At 31.5% G+C, this 27821-nt stretch overlaps 1 protein-coding gene across 1 annotated transcript; it reads right to left on the bottom strand.

The window, feature by feature from the left end:
* Positions 1–3378: 3378 nt before the first annotated feature.
* On the bottom strand, positions 3379–10022 carry LOTGIDRAFT_132094 (hypothetical protein; the record flags this gene model as incomplete). The annotated part of the gene is made up of 12 exons (XM_009066576.1): positions 3379–3533; positions 3795–3831; positions 4390–4528; positions 4848–4963; positions 5266–5367; positions 5783–5863; positions 6783–6963; positions 7328–7425; positions 7659–7775; positions 8229–8402; positions 9015–9162; positions 9883–10022. Coding segments are annotated over 12 exons (1488 nt in total), but the record flags the coding sequence as incomplete, so codon positions are not given.
* Between the last annotated feature and the right edge of the window lie 17799 nt (positions 10023–27821).

Raw genomic sequence — 27821 nt, 5'->3', positions numbered from 1 at the left:
ACCATGAAGTTATCGGTCAATATATTTTAGTAGAAAGAATTTTGTGTTGTAATGTTTCTTGTAAATGAAATGAAATACACAGCCTGTAGCACACAGGGCCTCGGTTTATTGTCCCATACGAACAACTAGAGGCTTTTTCTATTTCAGCCCCTCTTACCTGCATCACTGACAGGGAATGTTTCTGGTAAGAGGTTACTGAAAACTAACCTGTCTTGTTGCAAAAATGCAAAAGTATGCTTGACATATTACTTGACATATCATTTGACATATCACTTGACATATCACTTGACATATATATCATTTGAATTTTTAAATCATGCGCTCCATTATAATATTCACAGTTAGACAAACATATCTTGCTTTAAGTATAGACAAGAAAGAATACAAATCAAACATGCAACAGAACTACATACATATTATAATATAGGAACTAATGTTATCTAACATACATTTACAAAAGCAAAACTATTAACACCCCAACCTGTGTTTCAGTTCAACATATAACATGACAGGAGCTACCGTACATATCACAAATACAAACCTTATTAATTTGGTTTTGATTGAAAATTGATAAAAGCTGTATTCCTATGTTCAATATAACTTTGTGAGTTTTGATGTATTACAAAAAAAAAATAATTTATTACAAATTTAATGGTGTTTATGTATGAATGAAAGCATAATATTATAATAATACCAAAAAGCAAAAAAGGAATTCATGTACTTATTCTACACTTGAAATTCATGTACTTATTTGACACTTGAAATTCATGTACTTAATCCACACTTGAAATTCATGTACTTATTCCACACTTGAAATTCATGTACTTATTCCATACTTGAAATTCATGTACTTATTTTACACATGAAAATCATGTAGGCCTACTTCTTCCACACTTTAAATTCACATACTTATTCCCCATTCAAAATTCATGTACTTATTTCCCGCTTGAAATTCATGTTCTTATTCCCAGTGAAGTGTTAAAATTATGTGCACAAATTATATGTACTTACTACATGTAATGTTATATTACTATTAGTACATGTATTTATTACCAATACAGTGTTTAACTATAACATTTATTATGATAGTATTTCTACCTATAACATGACTGTGCAAATACTAAATTTACATACAGGCTACTTATTCCAATGTAAATCTTGATTATTTGTTTTGTGTGCTTCCTGCAGATTACTACTTTCGCCACACATGATCTGATAAGATTTTTCAAAAAATTACTTTTGAATTTTGACCAGTTATTATCAAAATCATAATTTCTGCTAACCAATCAAAAACACTGTTAAATGGGGTTAGATAATACAAGGCAATGGTGAAAACTAAATTAGCAAAAAGTATGGAAATCTTTCATATAACAGAGCATTTGATAGGTTCAATTTTAAATGCACTTAACAATCTCGTCAGATCATAGATGACATGTGGAGTCACCTGCAGAAAAATTACGAAACAAATTATCCAGATTTGCCTTTTGATCAGATTGTCCATAAGAGATTATCTGAATAAAACTTTCACCTATATTCTAAATCTGAAATCTAATTGTGCATTAAAAGCTTTCTAAATCTAACTTTATTTGTGTGAATAGCCAAAAAGAAGCACAGAAAAAAGCAAAGAAAAAGATGGAGATGAGTAGCTGTTAACTAAAGAATATAGCAAAGCATTCAAAAGAAAAAAACTAAACTAAAAGTAGGAACTAAAATACTAAAAACAAAAGTAAAACTATAAATAATATATGAACAATCTCCAACTTACTGTAGGTGATTATCCTGAGATAAAGGCTAAAACAAAGATACATAATTACAATATACAACAACCCTTTAATACTTCCACCAGTCACCTGTTCTCACTCCTCTTCTAGGAGATTCATTTATACATGTCTATTTTCTAAAAGTCCTGATAAGGATTGTGCAGTCAAAATACCTTTTTTTTTTAGCATTTTAGACTAATCATACAACATTGTAATTTTGTTATCCAATTTAAAAGACTAGTCTTTCTAGAATCCTCTGGGACTCAAAGCAATTAAATTAGTCAGAAAGCTTGATATGCTTTGTAAAAAATGACCAAAATTCCAGGTTACTATTTGCCAAACATTGAGACTTTCACTTTCCAAGTTCAGATTTTTCATTTTTCATGTGCGATATTTCATTGAGAACCATGCCTGAAACGTGTATTTTTACTAAAATCTTTAATATATTTTTCAGTATGTAACCCATCAACCGTAAATAAATCGAGAAGCCACTTTTAAAAATGAAGAAATAAGAACAGGTGACCTTGGCATAAACAAATGAAAGAAAGATGAATTTCATGAATTCGATGACAATGCTTTTAAAGTGTTTTTCCTTTAATTTCAATTTGTATTTCCAGCTTTGATCAACCTTATTAGAATTTCTTAGCAGCGTATCATAACTGATTGTGAAATGCAGAAAGCTTTGTGGATGCAAAATAAATTGTTGGCAAATCAAGTTGATATAAGATTAGCTGCAAATGGCTGCCAAATTTCAATATAAACATAAAATTTTGTAACACATTCATGCAAATAAACCATGACCAAAACAGGAAAGTTAATCTATGGAGGTTTTTTGGGGGATCTCCATTACCTTATGTTGTTACTATTTGGATTTGATATCGTAAGATTCAGGTAGAAGGAAATAGTCAAGGAGTCAAATTTAAGAAAAAAGCAATTTTTGAATGAGCATTTGCATATAATATTGTACTAGTCAAATTGATTGTCGATTTGTTCATTGATCAAACACTGGTCTAACTTGTGACATCTTTGACCAAAACGTCTTGGTCATTTTGCCTTTGCAAACATTTTTAATGATAAATTTGTCAAATAAACACTTAAATCCTGTCTTTTCATTTGAAATCTTTCTGATATCAAATCCAGATTGGGGATTACCCTTTTACCAACATAAAAATTAACAATTAAAAAAACACATTTGAGAGCAGACGCGACCAATAGAATTTGAGTATTATATTTACCTCTTCAGATTTTAACAATCTATCATATAACAGGTGTTGTTCTTCATAAAACTCTCCCTCTCTCTGGCTGTCATCTCGATGAAATATTTGGTCCTTATGATTTTTTTGGTTGTTTTGTAAGTGCGTATGACTGTCATGCTTGTGTTCACTTCTTTGTTGTGCTGATAGCTGTGCTTGTTTATGTCTCTGAGATATCTTACGTTTGGTTGATAATGTTAGGTCATTTGAACAAACAGAACCTACAAGAAATCAAACAATTAGCCATTTATTCAGTTATGATCAGGGGAATGTTACAAACCTTTAAACCACTGTGCGGTAAGAACACTCAAGGGTTTCATGGTTTTTTGTTTTGGCCTATCTGCCTGCTTTTAGTAGTAGAAAGTTTAGCAAGAAATAATATAACAGCTGTGATTGGATACAAGGAGCCTATAAGAAACCTTACCATTGGATATAGAATCTGCACGTTTAGTACCACTAACTTTCCGACATTCCATTACAACTGATTCTTTACAATGTTTATGAGCATTTATACTACATTCTGAAAAATTCAAATGAAATGGGCTATATAGCTCTAGAAATTCCAAATTAAATTTGCACTTTATGATACAAGAATAGTGGCTATTGCAGTCAAGGTATAAGTACGAAGCTCATAATACTAGCTGACATTATGAAGATGATGAATATTTAGAAGTACTTATTAAAAATAAAAATTATCTAGAAATTTGACCATCTTTGAATTTTACCAAAAATATTACGCACAATGCACAAAATTCTACAAAAAGATAAAAATACTACTTACCTCTACATTTCCATCCTTGTTTAATAATTCCCCATAACTACAATAATATAAGATAATATACTTCAGTGTAGTCAGGTATATAACAAGTGATATAGAATAACAATATAGATTACTATCTGATAACTTTTATTACACCTTAAGACAAGTATTATAACCAGTATTATACAATATCTAATTTGTTTCAAATTTTGGGATTAAATTGGGAATATGCAACATATTCAAAATAAGAAAAATTATTCAAAACATGTCATTTTATTGACTTCTGTTAATATTTTTCAGAAACATTTTTGTTTTAGAATAGCATTAATAGGAGAAATCTCTGATTTATGAAAAAAAATGTTGCTTGTAACTTTTTCAAAAGTAGACCTATTATATAAGCACTCTAAAATATACCAAATTTGTACATTCTCCTTTTTCAATAATCTATGGAGTTGAAATTTTTTGGATTCAAGCATGGCTGTTTTTAGAAACAAGAAAGGCAATAATGAGACTATTAAATGCTCCATCCGAAAATTTTCTGCTTCCGTTGTTAAGCTAAATGCAATCAGTCCAAATGAGTACAAAGTACCAGAGGTTATTTTATTAGTAAACTTACCAAGCCAGTACAGTGTATACAGAAAGTAGGTTTAAAATATGTGGTTTCATGAAAATCATGTTTAAAACTATTGCGTAAAGCATAACAGTTGGCTCGGATAAAATATGTCTTCATTTCATCTTTACTGATCATACCATCTCTATAATTAGAATAATTTCATGATTTATTGACTGTACGATAGTTTCTAACAATATGGTAGAAATTCAGCAACCCCTTTATATCAATGTATGAGTTTCCTTAACTGCTCAATGTAGAGAATTTTGACAGCAAAGAGTAATTGCTGCAAGGATCGCACACAACTTTCTGGGTCAAAATTGCTGACATGCAGTGACAAAGAGAAACTGAACTAGAATATCAAGCTATTCCTGGATTCATTCTTAGATCGATCTAAATAAAAGATTTTAAAAGAAGAGGAATACCATGAAACAGCCACAATGGAATAAGGTGTATATACTTACTTGTCAGCATCCAAAACATAGAAAGAATCAATAAAAGGAAAGTTTCCAGCTATAGCATCAAATTCAGCATGAGATATAAACCTATCTTTATCATGGTCATAGTTCTTAAATACAGCCTGAAAAACACAAGCAATAACACCTTCTTAAAGGGACAGGTGCGCCATTTTGGGGGTTGATTTGAATCTTGAAAATATGTAATTAGAAGTACTAGAAATGTATAAAAATTATATAATTTCTTCAGAAATATCTAGAAGCTTTACTCATTATTTCTATCACAGAGTATCTTAAATTGACCAGTCGTCATTTTAAATTAAAAGCGTATAATTCTCGACAGATATGGATTTGAAGGCTCAAGTTTTGACGGTGAGCTGTGAACACTATTACTGATTGGCGTAGCTAAAAATATACTATAACTTACCTCTACCATATCATGTACATGTTTATTGATAGTATTAGAATCAGGTGGACTAACACCAGATATCCAATCAGCAAACATGACTGGTTTAGTTGGCGTAGTGGGCTGAAATATATTATTTCTATATAAAATCCACTTTAACTAATTGGATCCATTGAAAAAAAAGAGGCTCCTCTGCAGCAGGATACAAATATAAAGCACTGAAGGAAGGACTTACTGCAGTGCATTTGAATGCATGCAATCAATTTGTTTCAAAAATGGCTTCTCCAGATTATTTATTTTTGGACCTAGCCTATTGTATTCATATTACCATATCTGCACACAATATTACTGATCCTCAAATACACAAAAATAATCAAGTACCACTTAAAAGTGATGTATAAATGGTCCCAAAAGTTGTCATTTTTGCTCCTCCAACATCAGGTTAATCAAGAAGATTTGGACATATGGTGGAAAAGCTAACAGAAATGAACCTATTTTGAAATGGTCACTAAAGTATTTGAATAAATAAGTAACTTACAGATGAGACCGAACCTCTTGGTTCTCTAGCTAATGATAACTCATATATTTCATCCTCAGTATAATGTAAATCTAATGATAACTGAAAAATATCAAATGACACATATCCAAATTAGTAAATTAACTGAGACATACATGTATTACAATCAAAACTAGACACTTTCTGAGACATGTTATCATTTAAATCATCAGAAAATACATGATGGCAAAGTGACACATCAAATTTCAAACAATCCAATTTTTTTAAAGAAAATATCATATTTGTAGCAAATAATGTATCTTGAATGTCTGTGATGCCTGTTTGAATTAAAGGGACAGGTGTGCCATTTTGATGGACTTATTTTAGTCTTGAATATATGTAAATAGTCAAAATCGCATAATTCCTTCCAAAATACCTCAAACTGGGAGTTTTACTCACTTTTTCTATATATATCTTTTTTATATATCACAGAGTATCTTAAATTGACTAGTTGTCATTTTAACATTCAAAGGCAGATAATTCTGGACACGCATGGATTGAAGGATCAAAATTTCGACGGTGAGCTGAGAACACTATCATTACTCATTGACTTAGCTAAAAAAATGTCTGGTTCTGAGACTAAGGTATGGTGGGTAAAAAAAATGGTGCACCTGTCCCTTTAACGTTTTACTTCTATTGAATGAATATAAATTCATATCCTTCCTCATATGAAAAATTCATAAGCTGTTAGCAATGTATTGCCAATATACTATTTTGGATTTAAGCTTTCGTTTAGTTTGGATATTTTAGAACTTGGTTGTGTTTAATTGACATCAAAACCTTTATTTACAAGTTTTAGACTGAATGCTTCTTCACTTTGACCTAGGCCAGTGCTTTTATGACTCATAAATTATGAGATCATGTTCTCATTAACATCTCACATTGAAATATTGAATACCTACTATCTTCCAGCTTCAAATATAACATTGATTACAATATCCCTTAAATCTGTCAACGTTATTTCTCAATAATGAACACCTACCCTTAATGTATTGACTAGATCCATATTAGCATCTACTGGTATATTATCAACTCTTTGTAATCCTGTTAATTCTTGTAACATTAACGATAATTGGGCCATTTTACGGAAATTAATTAAATTGCCTTCAACTCTATCTGGTAAAGCTGTATGTAGGGATATCAAGTCTTTTAAATGAACTCCTCTGTAAATAGACAAATTTCAATATTTAGTTCATATTATCATTGAGACTCATTTCATTTTTGCAATTGTCATTGATTTGATATCAGTCCTCTTCTAAATCATTTGCTCTATCAGTTGATTATGTTCAATTTCAGCCTTCCATGTAACTTTTCAAAATAAAAATTGGATGCTTGGTTCTCCTACAATTCCACAACATATTGTGCCAGTCTAAATGTTCATCACTTCCAGGCATTATAAACATATATATAATATATAAGTAATATATAAGTAAATTAAAAGAAATATATAAATAATATAATATTAAGTAATATATAAGTAATATGCATGTATAAGTAATATATAAATAGTATAGAAGTCTAACTTACAAGATAGGTATTTTAAAGCCTGTACATTGATGATAAACTTTACGGTAATTAATAAAATTATTATTAGATGATAATAACTCAGTAAACTCCATCAAAGTCTGTAACAGAAAGAAAAACAATAAGCAAGAAATCAACAATCCAAAATAGCTTTGTTGTGTCAGTCAAAATTCAATAATCCAAGAATTTCTCATAAATATTTCATAACAGTTTACTGATCAACTCATTTAATTGGTTGAATTGATGAACACATTTTTATTATGAATATTGTTAGATTAAGATTAAGCTGTAGAATAATGTCAATTGTTTAGGCAGTACATGTCAGTTGACTTACCTTTTGTGTTTCTGATGGTAAACAAGCATTAGTTTTAGATAATCTAGCTAATGCACTATGTGTTAAACCACCAACTATTGCCATTAATGTGTTGAAGTTTTGTAATGAACGTAATCTCTGAAAAATTCAAAAGTTTCATATGGATACAGACAAACTTAGATCTAGATGAAGGGCATACTGTCCTGGACATCTGATACCACTCTGCCATTGTAATTGTCAACTTTGTTCAGCAGATTGTAGATTATGTTTACTCATCTGCTTTTGGCTATATAGGCCTACCAATATAATTTGGATACCTGGTGTATTCAATGCTTATGCTAAACTGAACTGGGACACAAAGCGTCATTTCCTATTTTTTTAATATGGACAACAGCTCAGCTCATCTTATATACCGTAAGTTTGCTGACACATGTTTCAGATATAAAATACTCATCAGGACAAGTGAAAAATTGGGGGTTAATATGGCGACATCAGCATCTTCAAAGCCGAACCAACAATCCCGTCAAAAAACAAAAATGAGAATCGAAGTATTATATGTTCTGTAATAAATTATTACAAAAAAAAACTGACCTTTGATACATTAGAGAATTTGGTGATGACATCAGCCCGTTGTTGAGGTGTTGTTTTACTTAATACCATACATTGTACCCACTGTGATAAACCATTAAATAAAGCTATAGATCTTTCTAATTTAGGATTTTCTTTTAATGACGCTGTCACTGCATAGTTTTTATAATCAGAAAACTGAAAAATAGGAAAAAATCAGATGCTTTTGATTCTTTTTCAAGAGAGCTTAAGAAGGTTTGATCAAGAAGATTTGAGGGGTCATTTTAATGATAAGAAAAAAAGGCTTGAAAAAGACTGTTGAGATCACACACATATATGACAACAGATTACCAAACCTGCAAATAGTGACATTACCCTAACCTGCACATAGCGACATTACCCTAACCTATAAATAGTGAAATTACCCTAACCTATAAATAGTGACATTACCCTAACCTGCAAATAGTGACGTTACCCTAACCTGTAGTGACATTACTCTAACTTGCACATAGTGACATTACCCTAACCTGTAAATAGTTACATTACCCTAACCTATAAATAGTGACATTACCCTAACCTGCAAATAGTGACGTTACCCTAACCTGTAGTGACATTGGCTAACCTGTAAATAGTGATGTTACTCTAACCTGTAAATAGTGACATTACCTTAACCTGTAAATAGTGACATTACTCTAACCGGTACATAATGACATTACTCTAACCGGTACATAATGACATTACTCTAACCGGTACATAATGACATTACCCTAACCTGTCGTAACGTTACCCTAACCTAATAATGAAACTTACATGTATTCTACGGAAGGCTTTATATTCTAAATATGTTAACTGTTCAGCTAATTCCTCTGGTTCTAAATGGTTGAAGACTAATGAAACTTTTCTATTATGACTAGAAGGATTTCGTACAGACATATTTCTCATCCAATCATATGAAGGGCTGAAATAAAATGAAATTTCAAATATAAAATCTGCTGAAAAATTTTTTATTTTTTATTTTTACTTTTCATGTAATTGTTGGCTCATGTTTTCAATAATTTCCTTGATTAAAACAAGACATTGCCAATATACTGTGCTCAAATGATTAACACAAGAAAATGCAATTTTACAGTGTAGGGCTTATTTCAACACAAAATTTTTTGTTCAACATCATTTCAAGTAAATTTCTATCTGATATCTTGTACCAATGGACACCTGTATTCAAAAGAAAAGTACAAGAAATATTTACTATGGACTTTTTTTCAAAGTACATGTTTTTAGAGGTGTTCTATTGAAAACATGGAAACATCAAAAATGTGTAGAAATAAAATTCATCATATACAGCAAACAGGATATCTGCAAATCAGGGGTGTTTATTTTGCTTTTTTTTCAATGACATGACCAGGAGGGCAGCTCAAATATTCAAAGGTCAATATCCTTAATAGATCCTCAGTTAGACATCAATTATAGGTTGGCCATTAGGAGCCAATTGTAAAATTTGATAACAAAACCATCAATCACTACAGTACCCCAATTATCTATCTGATATTGTGTGCAGTGCAAAAAGTGGCTATCCATATCCAAATCGGGAAAATCAGCAACTATTTGAGCATTTCAAAACATTTCTTAAAGATAAATCAAATATATAAGAGAAACAGACTATAGTTTCTAGTACACTCACACTTGAGAGAGATCAATAAGTTCTTTTAATTTAGTGTTGCCTTCTGCTAGTAATAGCTGGCCCAGACGTTTGGTTGCCAAACGTAATCTGGAATCCATATCAAAGTGAACAGGATTGTGTTGTATCCAATACCTGTTTAATATATAAAAAGTTCCATAAAGTTATCAGGCTTTATATAAGATAATACCATTAACAAAAAATTATCACTGTTAAAATAGTGTTCAATACATCAATTGTAGACCGATATAGAAATATTACAACAAAACATGTTGTTGTTATCCAGACTTAAAAAGTCTTGGAGGAAAACCTTTCATAAAATTGTTTTCTCATTACATTCCTTTTTACCAAATAACTATAGGTTTCTACAAGTAATGTATTTTATCCAAAACAGTGCATATTTGAGCCTTCAGTATGATGTATGTTGAAACATATCATAGACGAGATCTTAAGACTGGTTTATACTCTGCTAAGCAAAGCAGGTTTTTTCTCTGCTCGAGGGTAGCAAGCTTCAAAGCTGAGCTATGAAGTGAAGTTTCACCTGTGTACCTTTGCAAGTTCATTTTCAAGCTAGGCGAAATAGGATGTGATTCTACTTCTTCGTTTCTCTTTGGTCTTTGCAATCAATCAGAGACATATGAAACAAACTGGCATTGATTTGTGCCGCGTAGGAAATCAAAGCTTCGCTTAGCTTCTTTATCTTCGCTTCGCTTAGCTTCTTTATCTTCACTTCGCTCTTTCGCTTACAGAGTAAAAACCAGCCTTTACATTTATGAAGTAGGACAAAACATCAATGTTCTTAAAGAGAAGCAACTTCCATGTTTAAAGCATCAAGTATGAGAAACATAATATCATGTTCTTGCAGAGTACTAGCATCTTTCAAGATTAAAACATCAAGTATGTCAACACACATCATACTTACAGAGAAGAATCTTCCATGTTTAAAACATCAAATATGACAACACATATCATACTTACAGAGAAGAATCTTCCATGTTTAAAGTATCAAGTAGGTCAACACATATCATACTTACAGAGAAGCAACTCCAATGTTTAAAGCATGCACCTAATGGGCTAATGAAGACAAGCAGCATCATGCAATGAGGAAAATTCTGCTAGGACAGCAGCATTAGCCTACTCTTTTTCAATTGTAATCAAGAGTAGAAATACAATGTACTTACCGAACTGCAAGACATATTCGCAGTTTATATTGTTGTATAGAACAGTCATCATTGATAGGTAGATGTTGACATAATGGAATATCACAAGTTATAGTTTCATCACATCCTTGGTAGCTATAGTACAGTTAAAGTTAAAACTAACATCTATAGAGCAAAACTCAGAAACTTACAGTGGGTTTCGGACATATTGGGTATGACTGTCTAAATGTATAACCTTACAGCTGATAAAGTTAAATTTTTAGCTATTTGTTGCATTTTCATAATTAAAATCAGACATGCAGTTGCATAACATTACAACAAGCTATTCCAGCTATATATTCATTTCAAAAGTCTAATCTGATGAAGGTACCTTTTAATTCAGATATCATTGATGACATTGTAAAGCTAAGATTCCATATATGCGTCATGCAGATCCGTCATGCGTTAAAAATCGAAATGGTTGGTTTAAGAGGGTATGATTCCATAAATGCGAAAGCGGTATCTGTCAAATGGTCTCCGTCATGCGTAAAAAAAAAATCGCCAGGTGTAGTGATTTTTGACGCATCCGGACGCCTTTCCACGCTGAGATCTCCCAACTGTGATGTATTTTGTGGTGATTCCATGCCTTTTTTATGCACCAAAGCATCCATCTGTCTAGAAGTTTGTGCGTCAAAAGAAAGATAACGCTTACGTTTAACGCACATATGGAATCATATTTGACGCATGACAGATCCGCAAGGGCCATTTATGTCCGCATGACGCATCCTCATGACGCGTATATGGAATGTTAGCCTTAGTCATAACAGTATGTTTTGTGCGACAACTAGAAGATTTATTTTACGCCTAAAAAGCTTATATAGTTCCCTTTTTTTGCATGTTATATTAAATATTTTCAAATGTTTTGGTAAAATAAGAATTCCTTTTAAAGCTTTCAACTATGTTAACAAAAAAATGTGTCCATTCCCTTAAAGATTCAATCATTACAAGACAAATTTCAGGGATCAGCTTGATAATTAAGCTATACAGTCTATATAATAAGGTGATAATAGTTTTTGTTATTATCAATAGGCTAACAGGATCTACTAAATATCATTATATCATATCAAAGATCAAGGTCATAATGCCCATTATTATTATATTGTTAATTAGAATATAACTATATACTATATTATTAGTAATCATTAGTACATTATAATATATCATTATATAGCTTACATAGTAAATAGCACTGAAATCTTAAAGCAAACTTAAACTCAAAAAAAATAATTACATAATAGCCTAGGCACGTATTCTCGAAATGATCTTAGCGCAAGGATATCCTAGAAACAGTGTTAGAAGTTAAGAATCTAGGACATCCTAGCGCTTAGATCATTTCAAAAATACAGGGCCTAATCCAAGAGCTAAAGCCTACAGAAATATACCTTAACGATAAAACATGTGTTTAACTGAAAAGCTTTCCATCATTAGTGCCCTTAAGCACACGTCTTTAAACACAGGTTCAACTTGTTTGGAAATGTACACAAGAGAATAAGTTCTACTTGTTCAACTTCAGTAAGGCTTGCAAGTTGAAAATAGGTCTGAACTCTGAGTAACAACTTGATTCAAATTCTCTTTTAATATTCCTAGCTTACATAGTATATAATAGCAATTCATGATTATATGGGGTTGTTGAGTTGAGAAACCCAGTTGCATGGTTGCATCAGGTGTTCCAGAAAATTGAGCATACATTGCCTCGCTAGTCGTTCTGGAGCAAAAAATTTTTTGGACTGGCATTCAAAAGCTTAAAGCTACTGTGTTGAAAATGATGCAATATATTTGAATTTCAGTGCCAAGGTACAGGTATGGAGCTAAAAGCTACTAATTTGAAAATGATGTAGTAAATTTGAATTCCTGTTTAATGCTTTGAGGAACTTGCAGCCCAAATGTCCTGAATTCACGTTGAATGACTGTTTAGGTATATATGTCTGAGCTTGCAGCCCATATGTCCCTTTTCAAACCCTTCACAACATTTAGTTTTTTCTTTAGGACAGCATGAAACAAGCCTGAACAGAAAACACAAGATTAAATTAGATTTGGCATTTCCTTAAATATCTAGCCCTTCAGGTCCAAAACAGATGAGATATTTTGAAAAGGATTTTTGCCTCAAGTCATCCCATAACGTGACATTAAAATGTGATCAACTTCACAATAACATGGCTGGAAGGTTATTTTAATATGGTTATTACATGATTAATATGGTCATTTCAAAACTATATTTCAAAACCACAATAGACAATTACATTTTGAAGGCAAAAGTGGCTCAGTGAGTTAAACAAGTGTTTATTAATCTGGCAGACTGGGATTCTAGTGTAGGTCACAATGATACACTTACACTGTCAAAGATGCAGGATGATGGGACATTAAGCTGAACCCTGATTAATTTCACTATGACAAGATATAGTGCTGGATATCGTCAATCATGTTACGATATGATACATATCACGATACAACGGTCACGATATGATACATATCACGATACAACGGTCACGATATGATACATATAAAAATACAATGGTCACAATATGATACGTACGTATCACGATGGAAGGCTCACGATACGATATTATCATCGCGATATGGGGTAATGGGATAAAAAGTTATATTTATCTCCAAAGTTTCTATATATATTAATTCATATAACTGTGATATTTGTCTTATAAAAAGTTTCTAACAATTTCACTGCAAAAAAACCAACTTTAAAAAATCTTCACATTTTTCTGGAATGAAAGGTATTGACAAGTATTGATACACGAAGTTGCCATACGATACACGCATTGTGGCATGTTGTATCACGATACATTGATTCACCAATATATCGTGCCACAGAGTATCTTAAATTGACCAGTGGTCCTTTTAACATTCAATCATGGATAATTCTGGACACATGGATTTAAAGGCTCAAATTTCGATGGTGAGCTTTGAACACTATAACTGATTTTCTTAGCTAAAATATTCCTGTTGCTGAGACTAAAGTATGATTGGTGAAAAAAATGGCCTACCTGTCCCTTTAAAGATACTTTTGAGGAACCATATTACCAATTTTGTCCACTTTAAAGAAAAATATTTCCAAAATGTGTTCAAAAACTAAATTATATTTAACATTGAAGGCCATATAAACTATTCTGAAAATGTGTTGGAATACTTAAAAGAGAATTTTCAATCAAGCTAGAGTTGATGGTTTATAATAAGTAAAAGATGTGATATTAGAAACAGATAGAGACCCCCCTCCTATTTCATAATATTGATATAACCTCTTATATTATCCACCAGATTGATATAATAAATATATAGAAAAGATGAAAGATGTCTGAATATTCTATAGTAAATATTACTTTCTAACCTTTTGATATACAAACAACATTTCAGATTGTCTTCTGTATCCCAAAGAAAGGTTTTAGAAAGGGTCAAAATTGGAACAGTTATATTAGGACCTTAAAGTGATACATATTTACAAATCAAAACCCAAAAGGGATACTTTTACTCTAAAACTAAATGTATATTTTTAGTATTATTGTCCATATTTTTCTTGAAAAAATGACAAAAAAGGGAGAAAAGACACATTAAAGCTTGATATTGAAGCTTTCTTTTTTAGATGACAGAAAATTTTTTTTTTCACGTTTTTGTGTCCGCCGTTCTTTGTCGTGTATAATCTAACAAGTTTTCTAACGAGGTTATCTTAACCAATCAAATCATTAGAACCTGTTCCTTGATAACCTGACAAATTGAGGAATTGCGAAATCCAAAGTTTGAGATTCACAATCCCACATTGTCATATTATAACAGGTCTAACATGACATGCTTTTATTGGCTGTAAATAAAGTCATTAGAACCGAACTGTGATGCATAACTTGTTAGATTACAATGTAAATGAAAAATATCAGAAAATAGAAAGTAAATTGTCATTTAAACTTTATCTAATTGAGCACATCACATGTATTTTGAGATATTTAAACTTGTGAATCATGCAGAGATTCTATTACTAATTGCTATACAATATCCCAGAACCAATTTAATAATATATTCTCAAATTTTTACAGCAATTTCTTTTTAAGGTTATAATTTAAAGGATACAAATCAATAAAAGCCTGTGCAAGTTCTTCTGATTTCATAAACCATTGATGCATGAGAAAAAATACACGACAAAATTCTTCACTATGTTCATCTAATTCCTTGTCTGGTCCTACAAAATAACAGAATTCAATTAAATAACAAATAACACCAAAAAATAACAAATGATGAATAGTAATTATATAGTAACAACTATGATTTGATTCCACTAAGCAAGTACTGTTACATAAACATGAATGAATTAGCTATAGTTTGATGCATACAACTGTGCTTTAATGCATATATACATGCATTATCATTGTTTGCAATCATTTAACTGCTATGGATAAAAGCATATAACTGTTACTGTTTGATGCATATAGCTGCTATAGTTTGATGCATGTAACTGCTATGCTTTGATGCATATATCAGTTATGCTTTGATACATACATCCACTATAGTTTGATGCATATAGCTGCTATGCTGTGGTGCATATATATAACAGCTATGCTTTGATGGATATATCCACATTTATCAACTATGCTTTGATGCATGTAACTGCTATGCTGTGATGGATACATCAACTATAGTTTGATGCATATAAATGCTATGCTTTGATGCATATAAACATGCACTATGGTTTGCAGTCCTTTATCTGGTATGGTTGGAGAATATAACTGCTATTATTTAATGAATATAACCACTTGGCTTGGATGATAAAACTGCTATATTTTGATGCATAAATCTAGTTTGATGCATGTAACTATGCTTTAATGCATATAAACATGCACTATCATTTAACCGCTATGGTTGAAAGCATTTAACTGCTATTATTTGATGCACTTAAACACTATGGTTTGATCATGTAACCGCCACGGTTTGATGCCTTATATTTGTACAACATATTGACAATGATATGCTAATGACCATATTAATAAAGTTTCATGACAATAATATAAAAAATATATTTATCTAATATAAATTTGAATAAATTGTAACATATGGCTCAGTACTATTATAACTACAATAATATGAAACAAAATTCACTATGTAACCATAAAAATACAGAAAACTAATAAAAACATTGATTTTTAACCGATGGATCTTGTAAGTCCAAAAAGGATAGGAGGATAAATGAGAAATAAAATATTTATAAAAAATAATGTCAGACAATGTCAACCAGGGTGAATAACCTTATACTCGTGTAACAATCAATCCCATAAACAAGCCACGCAGCAACGTTGCCAGGAATGAATTGGCGCTGGGGCCCAGATTTTGAAGAATGAAAGAGAATTCATATCTGACAATTTTGAGGTGCCAAATTCTATATCATTTTGATTTTGTACAAGGACACTGTAAATGAATCAATCTCTGCTGAACTGAAGTAGGTCTTGTTAGGGCTTAATTCTCATTTGTTGGATGACAGGTATCTTTAGCCGTGAAGGGTCGGGAGAGGTTGAAAAGAAACTGTCATGGAATCCTACAGGTAGCGAACTCCTTTTCCCATCATTCAAGTAATGACATTGTATATTTTGCCAATCAGCTAGGGCTTCAAAATAATCTGCTTTCCGCAGATTGAATATCAAATTTCATGATGAATTAAAACCCTGGACAATTCTGTTAATCAAAATCTTGTCCGAAGTATTGCAAAATTTAGAGTAAAAGTTGTACAAAGAGAAGTACCATCAGGTGTTTCGAAAAGAGTAAGTAGGGTCTATCTGAAATGAAAGTGCTTTTTTCTGGGCCAACTATTATACTATCATCTGTATTAAAAATCTCTAAAAAATTGGGATCAAATTCAACTGTTATCAGATCTATATGTTATATCAATTTAATTGTGTTTACATGTGACTTTAATCAGAGTTTATGGTAGTAGAAAAGTAATATTACCCTGAATTTTTAAACCTAATTTTTTAAGCCTGCTTAACACAGAAAAAAGTACTCACCAAAATTTTCCACACAAAGTTGAATTAATCTGTCAGGTGTTGCTGATCGAATACACACCCCAGCTACAGCTGTTGGTTTCTCCTCCTCCATTAAACACAACCCCCCCTGGTGGCCCACCACCTGCATGAGTGGTGCTGGCCTCCTTTAGGCACATTCAAATCGCACCTAGTCTGAAAAGATAAAAATAAATCAAATTGAGACAATTCTACTTGAAATTAGATGATTTTCATGTAATTATATTACAGCCAGCTATCTGTATTATTTTTAAAAGTAAGATCTGATGCATCAAGAATGCCAACACAGTAATCAATATCTACTCAGGGTAATCATTTGATACAACTCAGCAATCAAAAATCTACTTGGACCAATCAGTTTTAGAACTCAACAATCAAAAACCTGTTCTCAGTTGATATAACTCAGAGATCTAAATCTACTCATAGAGTTGATTAAAGAATATAACTCAGCAGACTAAATCTCACCCAGGGGGTGATTAAGAAATACAACGCAGCAGACTAAATCTACACAGGGTAATCAAATGATTACAGAATATAACTCAGCAATCTAAATCTACTCAGGGTTATCATTTGATTAGAGAATACATCTCAGCTATCTAAATCTACTCAGGGTAATCAGTTGATTACAGAATACATCTCAGCTATCTAAATCTACTCAGGGTAATCAGTTGATTACAGAATACATCTCAGCTATCTAAATCTACTAAGGGTAATCAGTTGATTACAGAATGCATCTAAGCAATCTAAATCTACTTATGGAGTTGATTAAAGAATACAACTCAGCAGACTAAATCTACACCATCTATACCATATCAAAGAAGCCAGAGTTATTTGTTTTCAACATTATCCGTATAATTTTACTTCTTAAGAGCTGTGAGTTCAAATCCTCCCTGTGCTAGTGCTTTCGAGAGTCAGTCCGGTGTCAAATTATTTATTCAATGAAGTAATTGTTACTCAAGCAACTATGTACACTATTAAATATAACATCTAAGTAATTGTTATCCATAATTTTACTACTTACTGGAAGACACCAGTAATTGTTATAAAAAAAACCCTTCTATTTCCAAAACTTTCAAATACATCTTGACTGTTTGTTAGAAATTGTTTAAACATCACAGCCTAATTATTCATCTACATGCAAGTAATTGTTATCCCTAAAAATACTATTGATACGTAATGTTCAAACACTAAAAGCAATTGTTATTATTCCACCATAAAGATAACACTCATATTTGTTATAAATATATAAGTTTTTGTCAATTTAGTAAATTGTTATCCATAAAAATTTTCACTGTATCATCAAAGAAGCCTCAAGTTATCTTAATGAGTAAAATCCATATATGTAGTAACAAAAAAAAAAGCTACACACACAAGTTTGGTATATAAGATAACAATATGAAAAGTCTATTGTTAATATGATATAACATCCCTTGTATTTCTCACCCTTGTTTAGTGCGCTAGTAAATATTAGAATAAATGATTTGACCCAGTTTATCTAACAAGTACCATATTTAATAAATCAATAGACAGCTATATAGAGTTATAGATTGAAAACATCTCTCTCTAACTGGAATACCCTTCTTCTTTGTATTTCCCTGCTGTTTAGACCAGAGTCTGCAGCAGAACTTTGGATGTGTTTTTTGTTTCAAAATAAGTCTAAGGGGCAGGGTCAGGGAGATTTTTTTTTTTTTTTTTTTTTTAAGTGCTGAAATCTTTTTTTTTTATGCAATTTGAGTTTTCTTTCAATATTAATACATTTTGCAATGAGAAAATGCTTATTCCTCAAAAAAATTCTAATTTTTGGGCCGTTTAAGGATTTGAACTTATGAAAGACTTTAATTGTAGTTGAACCCATGCTTTGCCATTTTCGATGGTTGATTTTAATCTTGTATATATGTAAATAATCTTAAAATTACAATAAATGTACGAAAATCGCATCATTTTTCTTTTTCTATTATGTCTTTTCTATCTTAGGCACTGAAGAAAAGACGAGTCATTTTTTGAACTTTCAAACACTGATTATTTTAGACACACATGGATTTGAAGGCTCAAATTTCAACAATGAGCTATGAACACGGTTACTGACAACCATAGACCTGTTTCAGAGACTAAGATACCATAATAGGTCAACCTGATGGACTTTTTCAACTTTTATTGCACAACAACCTTTATTGCTTTTTTTATAGAATTGAAACTCTACTATTGAGAAGTAAATTGCGTTCACTAGTACTTACACTAGCTAAAACTGACAATAACTGCTTGTGTTTATGTTTTGTATCCTGCACAAATATCAATGCACGACTTTACTAATCACATTTGGAACATCAATGAAAAAAACATAAATCATTACAGAAACAGACAAGAATAGTTGACCTTGAATCTAAAATTAGCAATCAATATATAACCTTGTCAGATAATTTTCTATACATTTGAAATATCTTAGACAATTAATTTGTTTATCTTGAAGAAGGATAAAAAAACATGGAAATCTCAAATACAAAAAGACAAAAAATAATAAAAAGAGATAGAATTATCCATACTTTACAAGCATAGCAATTTATGTCCATCATTGTAACGTTTCCATTATGCCCTACCATGACAAAACAAACAATCAAATTACTTATTGATTATCCTAAATACAAAACCTATTTAGAGAAGCATTCTGCATACAAAACATAGTGAGGGAAGAATCCTACACCAATCAAAACCTACACACAAAATCTAGTTAAAGCTATCCATACACCTATTAAACACAACCTAACTGAGATATCCATAAAACCATTACACAAAACCTAACTGAGATATCAATAAAACCATTTCACAAAACCTATCTAACTGAGATATCCATACACCCATTACACAAAACCTAACTGAGATATCAATAAAACCATTTCACAAAACCTATCTAACTGAGATATCCATACACCCATTACACAAAACCTAACTGAGATATCAATACATCCAATACACAAAACCTAACTGAGATATCAATACACCCAATACACAAAACCTAATTAAGATATCCATAAACCCATTTCACCAAACCTAACTGAGATATCAATACACCCAATACACAAAACCTAATTAAGATATCCATAAACCCATTTCACCAAACCTAACTGAGATATCAATACACCCAATACACAAAACCTAACTGAGACGTCCATACACCCATTACATAAAACCTAACTGAAATATCCATACAGCTATTAAACAACACATCCTAAACACAAAATCTAGCTAAGTATATCCATACACCCATTACGAATAACCCAATTAAGGATATCAAAGTATCCTAAACACAAAACCTTGTTAAGAATATCCATAGTGACTACTAACGGCCAACAGAACCTATTTAACAATATCAAAGCATCTTAAACACAAAACCTAGTGAAGATATTCATTAAACAAAACCTGAATAATGATATCAAAGCATTGATCCTAAACACAAAACCTAGCTAAGAATATCCACAGTGACTACTGAAGGAAAACAAATGATTCTCAAATACACTCTATATGGAACATAAATATGAACATAGAAAAATTTAAAATATTCATTCTAAAAAGGGACACAGGTAGCTGAAATTTACTAAATTAATTTTCAAAATCCAGCTTCATTGTTTTTAATTAAAAGAAATGTTATGGTTGATATCTTTTCTCACCACACCCTTTACCACTGATGATAATATTCACCCAGTGTCAAATTTGAATTTGAATTGTTTTAGACTTTTTAAACTAGACATAAAATAAGTAAAAATTAATTGTGTATAATTAGAAGGTAGAGTTGTATTAAATATACAATGAGATATAATCAGCTGTTATACAAGGTCATCATTATAATATCACATTGATTTTTAGCAGACGACAGGAAATTTCTTAAGGCTTACAATAATATTGTTTCTGCTACTTATTTCTATACTTAATATCAAACATATTTTTTGTTTATTTTTATGTTTTTTTAGATGCTTTTTAGGAAATGGATAGTTTTTTCTCTTCTAGTATCAGTTTTTTTCAGATAGTGGCAAATTATTTACAATTTTAGAAGTTCGCAGTATTTTTTGTGGTACAAATCTTAGACAAACTTGCAATACATAGGACGCATTGTTTCTCAAAATTCAAGTCAATTTTCAGATTTTGATCACTTTTAGAAACTATAAATTTTTGTAATTAAAATTTTGGTACTGATGCACATTTGATACCATACCAAATAATAAATATACTGGAAAAAAAACAATATTACGTAGACTCTCCAAAAGGGATACCGAGTTGTCAAACCCAAAGATCAACAAAGTTATCACCATTTCCAATGCTATCATGACTTGCAGACATTTTGTTTGTTTACATCCAGTAGATATATACAATGGATATCAAAATAATAATTCTACCATCTCTAGAGATAATACATTTTTCAGCATGAAAAGATTTGTTTTTATTAGTTCAAAACCAATGTCACTGAACTTCATCTCGTGCCTTCTAACCCCCCTAAAATAAGTATGTCTCACTGTCTCGAAATAGAACGACTGTCTTCATAATAATAATGTCATCTTCTAACCAAATCGACAATCTATTCTTGAAGATAGTCTAAAAATAGCTGTGTGTAGCAGACGTACATTTTTAATGTATCTGCAGACATCAAACATGCATTGGCAACCAAAAACAACAAGCAAGAAAAACAAAGTTCTGGTTGAAATGAAAGCTAATGTATAAACAATAGGAAGAGAAATAGGAAGCTATTTACGTCTGAATATGGAGGTCAAAATAACATTTAATCTCCAATTCCCACTCCAGCCTTCAATTCCTTTTACAAACATAAAACTGTCTCAAATCCTTTTAGTGCATAACACAATATCAGTCTATATGTTCTCTTCCAAACACTGCAAAATGTACTACAAGAAAAATACTAAGATATTTACCATGAGAAATAAAAGCAAGACAACATTTATCCATACTAAGATACTGATTCCAATAAAAGACTTTTCATAGCAACACTCACGTCATAGCCAAGGCCTATATACTTTCTATTGACCAGCGATAACACCTTTCTATCAGAACGCCATATATTGATCAGTAAGAGCTAACTCTATTTGGATTCATTGATTACATTGAGAATAGAGGACAGCTAGCTTGTCGTTAGTTTGTCGTAGTTGAGTATATAAACTAGTACTACTCTGGCAATGTTCAACAGCTTTAATCTTCACTTTTCTTCTACTATCTCATTAAACACTGGTGAGCAGGATTCTTGATTTGGGATGTATTTGCCAGTCTTGACTGACTAGAGCTCTACAATTGCTACATACAAAAGTTTTGATATTTTAATACAATAGGCCTATTGCATCATGAAATAAATTCCAAATTTTAGGTAACCAGGACTATTCATATAGATTTATTTGCCAGACAAAAAAGACTAAAATTCCCAAATTGACCGATGTCATCAAAAGTAATCAGGACTTTAGAGATTTGCCATTCATGTTTCACTATTGCTCCACTTCATTGCTATTTTAAACACTTTCATTAAAAAAACATAAATATTATTGTAAATAATATCTTTTGTGTTTCAACCAATCCTGTTGTGTGTGGTTATTTTCTGCTTCATTGCTATTTTACACACTTTCATTAAAAAAAAAAAAAAAAAATTTTCAGAATGTTACATTTTAAAAATATAAGTCTGATTTACCTTATAAAAATATTAGGTCCACAATTAAAGTAAATATCTTAAATATCAGATTTTATCATCTTATTCTTATTCTTTCAGCAAGTTTTGTTCACTCTATATTCATGAAAATTCAGGTCAGGTATCTTTTCTTTAATATTGTTTATCATGAATGAAAACCCCTAGTTCTATAAGCTTCTCTTGGCATCAACAAAATCCTGACAAAAACACATGTACACCAATCAAAATACATTTTATTTTTCTGCAATATCCTTAAGTCATGGAATTTCTCTCCTCACCAGGATGCTGATGTTAATCCTGTATGAGTGACAATTTATTTTTGGTTCATGACTTCCTGCATCTTCACAATGTCAGGCTATTATAAACTCTGTCTCATACCTTGACTGCAATAACCACTATTCTTGTCTAATGCAGCCATTTTATTGGGTTTTATGCCAAGGAATACAGCCAATTGGAACCTTCAGAAGAAAGACTGTAAACATTATAGTTTATCATAAACAGACCGTTTGAGAGCTCTGTTTGACTGTATTCGCTTGCTTACAGTCCAATCACATCCCTGCATTCCATGATACAAGAATAGAAGCTATTGCAGTCAAGGTATAAGACAAAGTTTGATATAGCTTGACATTTAGAAGATGGGCTTCCTGTTGAGTAACCTATGACAACTGCATATAATCGAAATTACTAATTTGTTTATGAATTGCAGATTTTCTGATTACATTTTTGAATGGGTGAATAAAACATGTTCTAAGGGACAATTTGTCATGACATTGTCTGTTTTTTTATTTTTATCAGCTGTCTAGAGATCTCTAACACAAACTGCTTCTGATTTTTCTTCGTTTTCTTCAAAAGACCTTTAACTTCTTTCTTTCAAGTCAAACTTCCTCACTGACAATGGCTTCAGACTCCTTACCATCGAGGATGAGGCAAAAAATCAAAGGTTATTACAAAAGACTAAAAATTGCATGGTTTATATGCTAAACCCTTTAAACACTGAGTGTAATTGAAATAGAACGTCATATACCATGAACATACTGAGATACTGTCACTTAAAGCGTATGTTATTAACAATGTGTGACGCCACATGGTAACAGCCACTTCATTGGCCACTCGGTCATATACTGCATAATTATGTGGCGGGTAAAACAGTCGCTAGGTGTTTTAGTTCTTTTAAAGATGGGTTTCCTTATTTTTTAGTGTCAAATTAAGCAAACTATTTGTTTAATTGGTGTTTCTAATAAAATATCATGTATTCTTAATCATATCATTATGTTCTTATTGCATATAATTAAGAGTTTTAACCAATCATAAATGTCCATGTATGTACAGTCTGGATAAACAAAATAGGGACTTTTTGACCTTTCTTGATCGCTCACTCATTGGAATTCTGCTGGAAATTCTCTTCAAATTGAGGTAATTATGAATTAATTATGGACACGTGAGACAAACTGGTATTTTTCCAAGTCATTAGAACACCTCTACTGTCTATTCATATAAGTATTAGCATTTTCATTTTCATAAATGTAACTAGGGGAACTCATCTTTAAGTGAATAGGTGACACTTCCAGCTTCATTTTGGCTTGAGTGGATTTTTGGTGGCATCGCTTACATTCAATATTTCTGAAATTTCATTTTACAGACATCAGACTGGAAATCAGAATGGTACGACTAGAACATACCCAAGACAGAAAACCTTTATGTTTAACTGTTTTTGAATATATGTACGCAAGATAGATTCTTTTGAATCCCTTTAAAAAAACTATGACCTAATTCTTGTTACAACCAAAAATCAATAAAACTGAGTTTCATACAAAAATTTATCATGGTATATCTGTTTATTGAAACAAAAAGTTAGAAATTAAATGATATTGATGAAATCTAGATAGTAAACAAACAGCTGTTTACCACTGATGTCTATCTTAATATGTTCTACTGTTTATATTATTACAACTATCAAACAAGTGCAACTTGTCAACAGGTGTTTGTCCTGTATATCAAATGAACAAAATGTTTCACTATTCAACTAAACAATGGTAGCTCAGTCCATTGCAAATCAGTCGTCTGTTAGATGATTAAGTACATGTCACCAATTTCCATAGCAATATGCTACAGCTATTAATACATGACGTGATATTTTTTGTTTTATGAGCTAAAACATTTAAAAATTTAAATGTTTCATGCAATTAAGTTAAAGATCCGAGGACAAGGACTGGTTCTGAACTGGCAACTCTTAAGGCCGAAAGCACATAAGAGTCACCACCTCAGCCATTTGTCTCATGTGCCGATCATCTCAGCAGTATGGTTTCAAGGCAGACGGTGCAACTTTTGCTCTCTTGTTAGGGAGAAAATCATGACTGAATTATTGTCTCACATGAGCACACAAGAGTCACCAGCTCAGCCATTTGTTGATGTGCTGATCATCTTAGCAGTATGGTTTCAATGTAGACGGTGCAACTTTGACTCTCTCATTAGGGAGAAAATCTTGACTGAATAATAGTCTCACATGAGCACACACAATGAGTTTAAAATTTTAAACAGGATAGATTTCTGACACACAGTCTTGTGAGGCAATTAATGACGCGACAAAAAATCCAGTGCTCATGTACCGTTAACTTACATATGATCACTTTACTACAGCTATGTAAAACCTAAAGAAAGACCTAACTGAACTAATCTCTTGGTAAAAGTTTCATCAAGTAATGGGACCCCAAAAAAATTAGTTCCTATGTTTGCAGGCAATCCAACTTTAAACTCTATCACACTTATAAAACAGTGCAGTTTGTACATTCAATATGGTAGCTATCAGTATTTCCCAGGAAACTTTAATATAAACCATATGAATGAGAGGTTTTCATTGAGAAACATTGCTACCACCTACACTTATTTCTTGATAGTAGAAACCTCCCATTCATATACTCAAATACAGAGTGACATAAACAACAAATCAACACAGTATAATCTAGCCATATAGATTCTCTGATAGAGATGCTAAGTTGCCTAGCAATCACAGACTCTTAAAACTGCAGAGTTTCAGGCATTCAGCTTCCATAGATTTCATAAAGTTCCTTTTTTGTTAACCACTAGCCTTCAATTTTATCATCATGTCCATCAAATCAAGATGCATACTGGGAAACCTTTCTAATATTTAATAAGTTCATATTTTTGCAATTCTGAAAGATTTACACCTTCCCATTTGCTGAAATCTGATTGGTCAAGAGTGTATGCCTATTTCAAAGAATTTGAGACGTTCTGGAGTATCCAGTTGTTTTAATATAGAGCATCAAGCATCATGTATCAAACACTTTGTTCTAGGGGAATTGCAGGAACCAAAGACACCTGATTGAAAATTGGAATGGTGTAAAATGATGCTATCAGTGTCACTGATACATATAAAAAATTTAGAAAACTGCTTTACAATCCCTTTAAAGCAAAAATCTGTTAGTTGGACACAAAAATCAAGATATCTCTAGGTTTGGCAACATTTGGCACATATGACATCAAAGATTTGAACTTTTAAGATAGGAAGTCAAAAGTCAGTACTTACATAATCATAATATTCCAAGTTCCAGGAAACTAAAATCTTTAACACATTAAGACAACTATGCAAAATACATCAAATATTGAACAGTGTAAAAATGACATGTATCTTACCTTTGGAGGGTTCACACAGGGTTAATCAGAGCTCACAATGGAATGTAGAATATTTTAAGTGTATCATAATACTGTCAAAGGTAACTTGTTTAATTAATTAACAATCACAACACTGTATCTTACACATTATATCACGAAATAATACAATCACGACAAAGATCTTTCAAATATCTACCTTTCAGTACTCTTTTAGGTTAATTTGGCACAGACTGTGCTAAGATAGTACTATAGTCATTTATTAGTATGTGTAGCTAGCCTATACTATAATACATAAGTATACTTTTGGAATTACTATTTGACTAGGACATTAGTCAAAACAGTTTCATAAGTTCAATTCTATTCAATCCAAAAAATTTATCACAGTTGTATCCTCTGCAAATTTGAACGCATCCAAATTCACATTGTATACTAAACACTAATGTTATATTTAGACCACTTAAGTTGATATCAAAATTGAAACTGACATCAGGTGTGTTAAGGATTTTTAGACTGACATTTCCATGTATAAGTCACTAAAATTCTTTCAAATTTGAGCGCATTCAAATTCACATTGTATACAAAACACTACTCTTATTTCCGATCACCAAAGTTGATACCACAATTAAAAAAGATCAGGTGTGTTAAGTATTGTTAGATTGACACTTTCAAACATAAAAGCCACAAAAAGATTCCTGATAGTTGAAATAAACAATGCAATTTAGCACCAGCTAACAAGGAACAACATGAACATGAAGAATATTAAATTTCTATAAATTATATCACTTTCACACATGATTTTTGCTATCCTGTATTCAAAACACTGATTTCCATGTCACAGTACAAATATTTACTTCCAATATGTGATGACTAAACTCAGCAAGTATGATGAAACCAAATTTAATACTTCCACCTTTTGGACTGTCCCAAGTTAGAAATATTTCCTGTTGTTACCTCATAAAAACATTGACACACAAACAATACCAACTATTCACTAGTACCAGCTTGCAACTCATTTCAAATTCCAATGTTTTCATCTACTTCCTTCCAGACAGAAATTCCACCTTAAAAATTTTATTCTAGACTCTATTTTCTAACTGTGACAAGTTAGAAATGTAACACAATAAGTGACAGTTGAAATCAGTGTTAGTGGTATAGTGTTATTAAGGTAAGTAAGGTATATACAGTACTATTAGCCAGAAGGTTAAAGGGAAGTTATCCACTAACCTTCCCACTAATCAATCATCTTATGTCACATCACAGTGTCAATCTTTACTCCTATTTATATCATTATGTCTTTAAAGTGACAGTTTAGCCATGCAGTTTAATACTTTACTTATGTTACGCTAAGTTTGGAATTTTTGTAATCAATGGTCAAGGATTGGTCAAGAACTAGCAGGAATCAGTCCGATTTTCTGGAACCTAAATGACTAGAAT

This window comes from Lottia gigantea (genome assembly GCF_000327385.1).
Source record: "Lottia gigantea unplaced genomic scaffold LOTGIsca_78, whole genome shotgun sequence".
NCBI classification, from domain to species: domain Eukaryota; kingdom Metazoa; phylum Mollusca; class Gastropoda; family Lottiidae; genus Lottia; species Lottia gigantea.
Note: the sequence above shows the minus strand (reverse complement) of the source record. Positions and strands in the feature narration are given on the sequence as shown.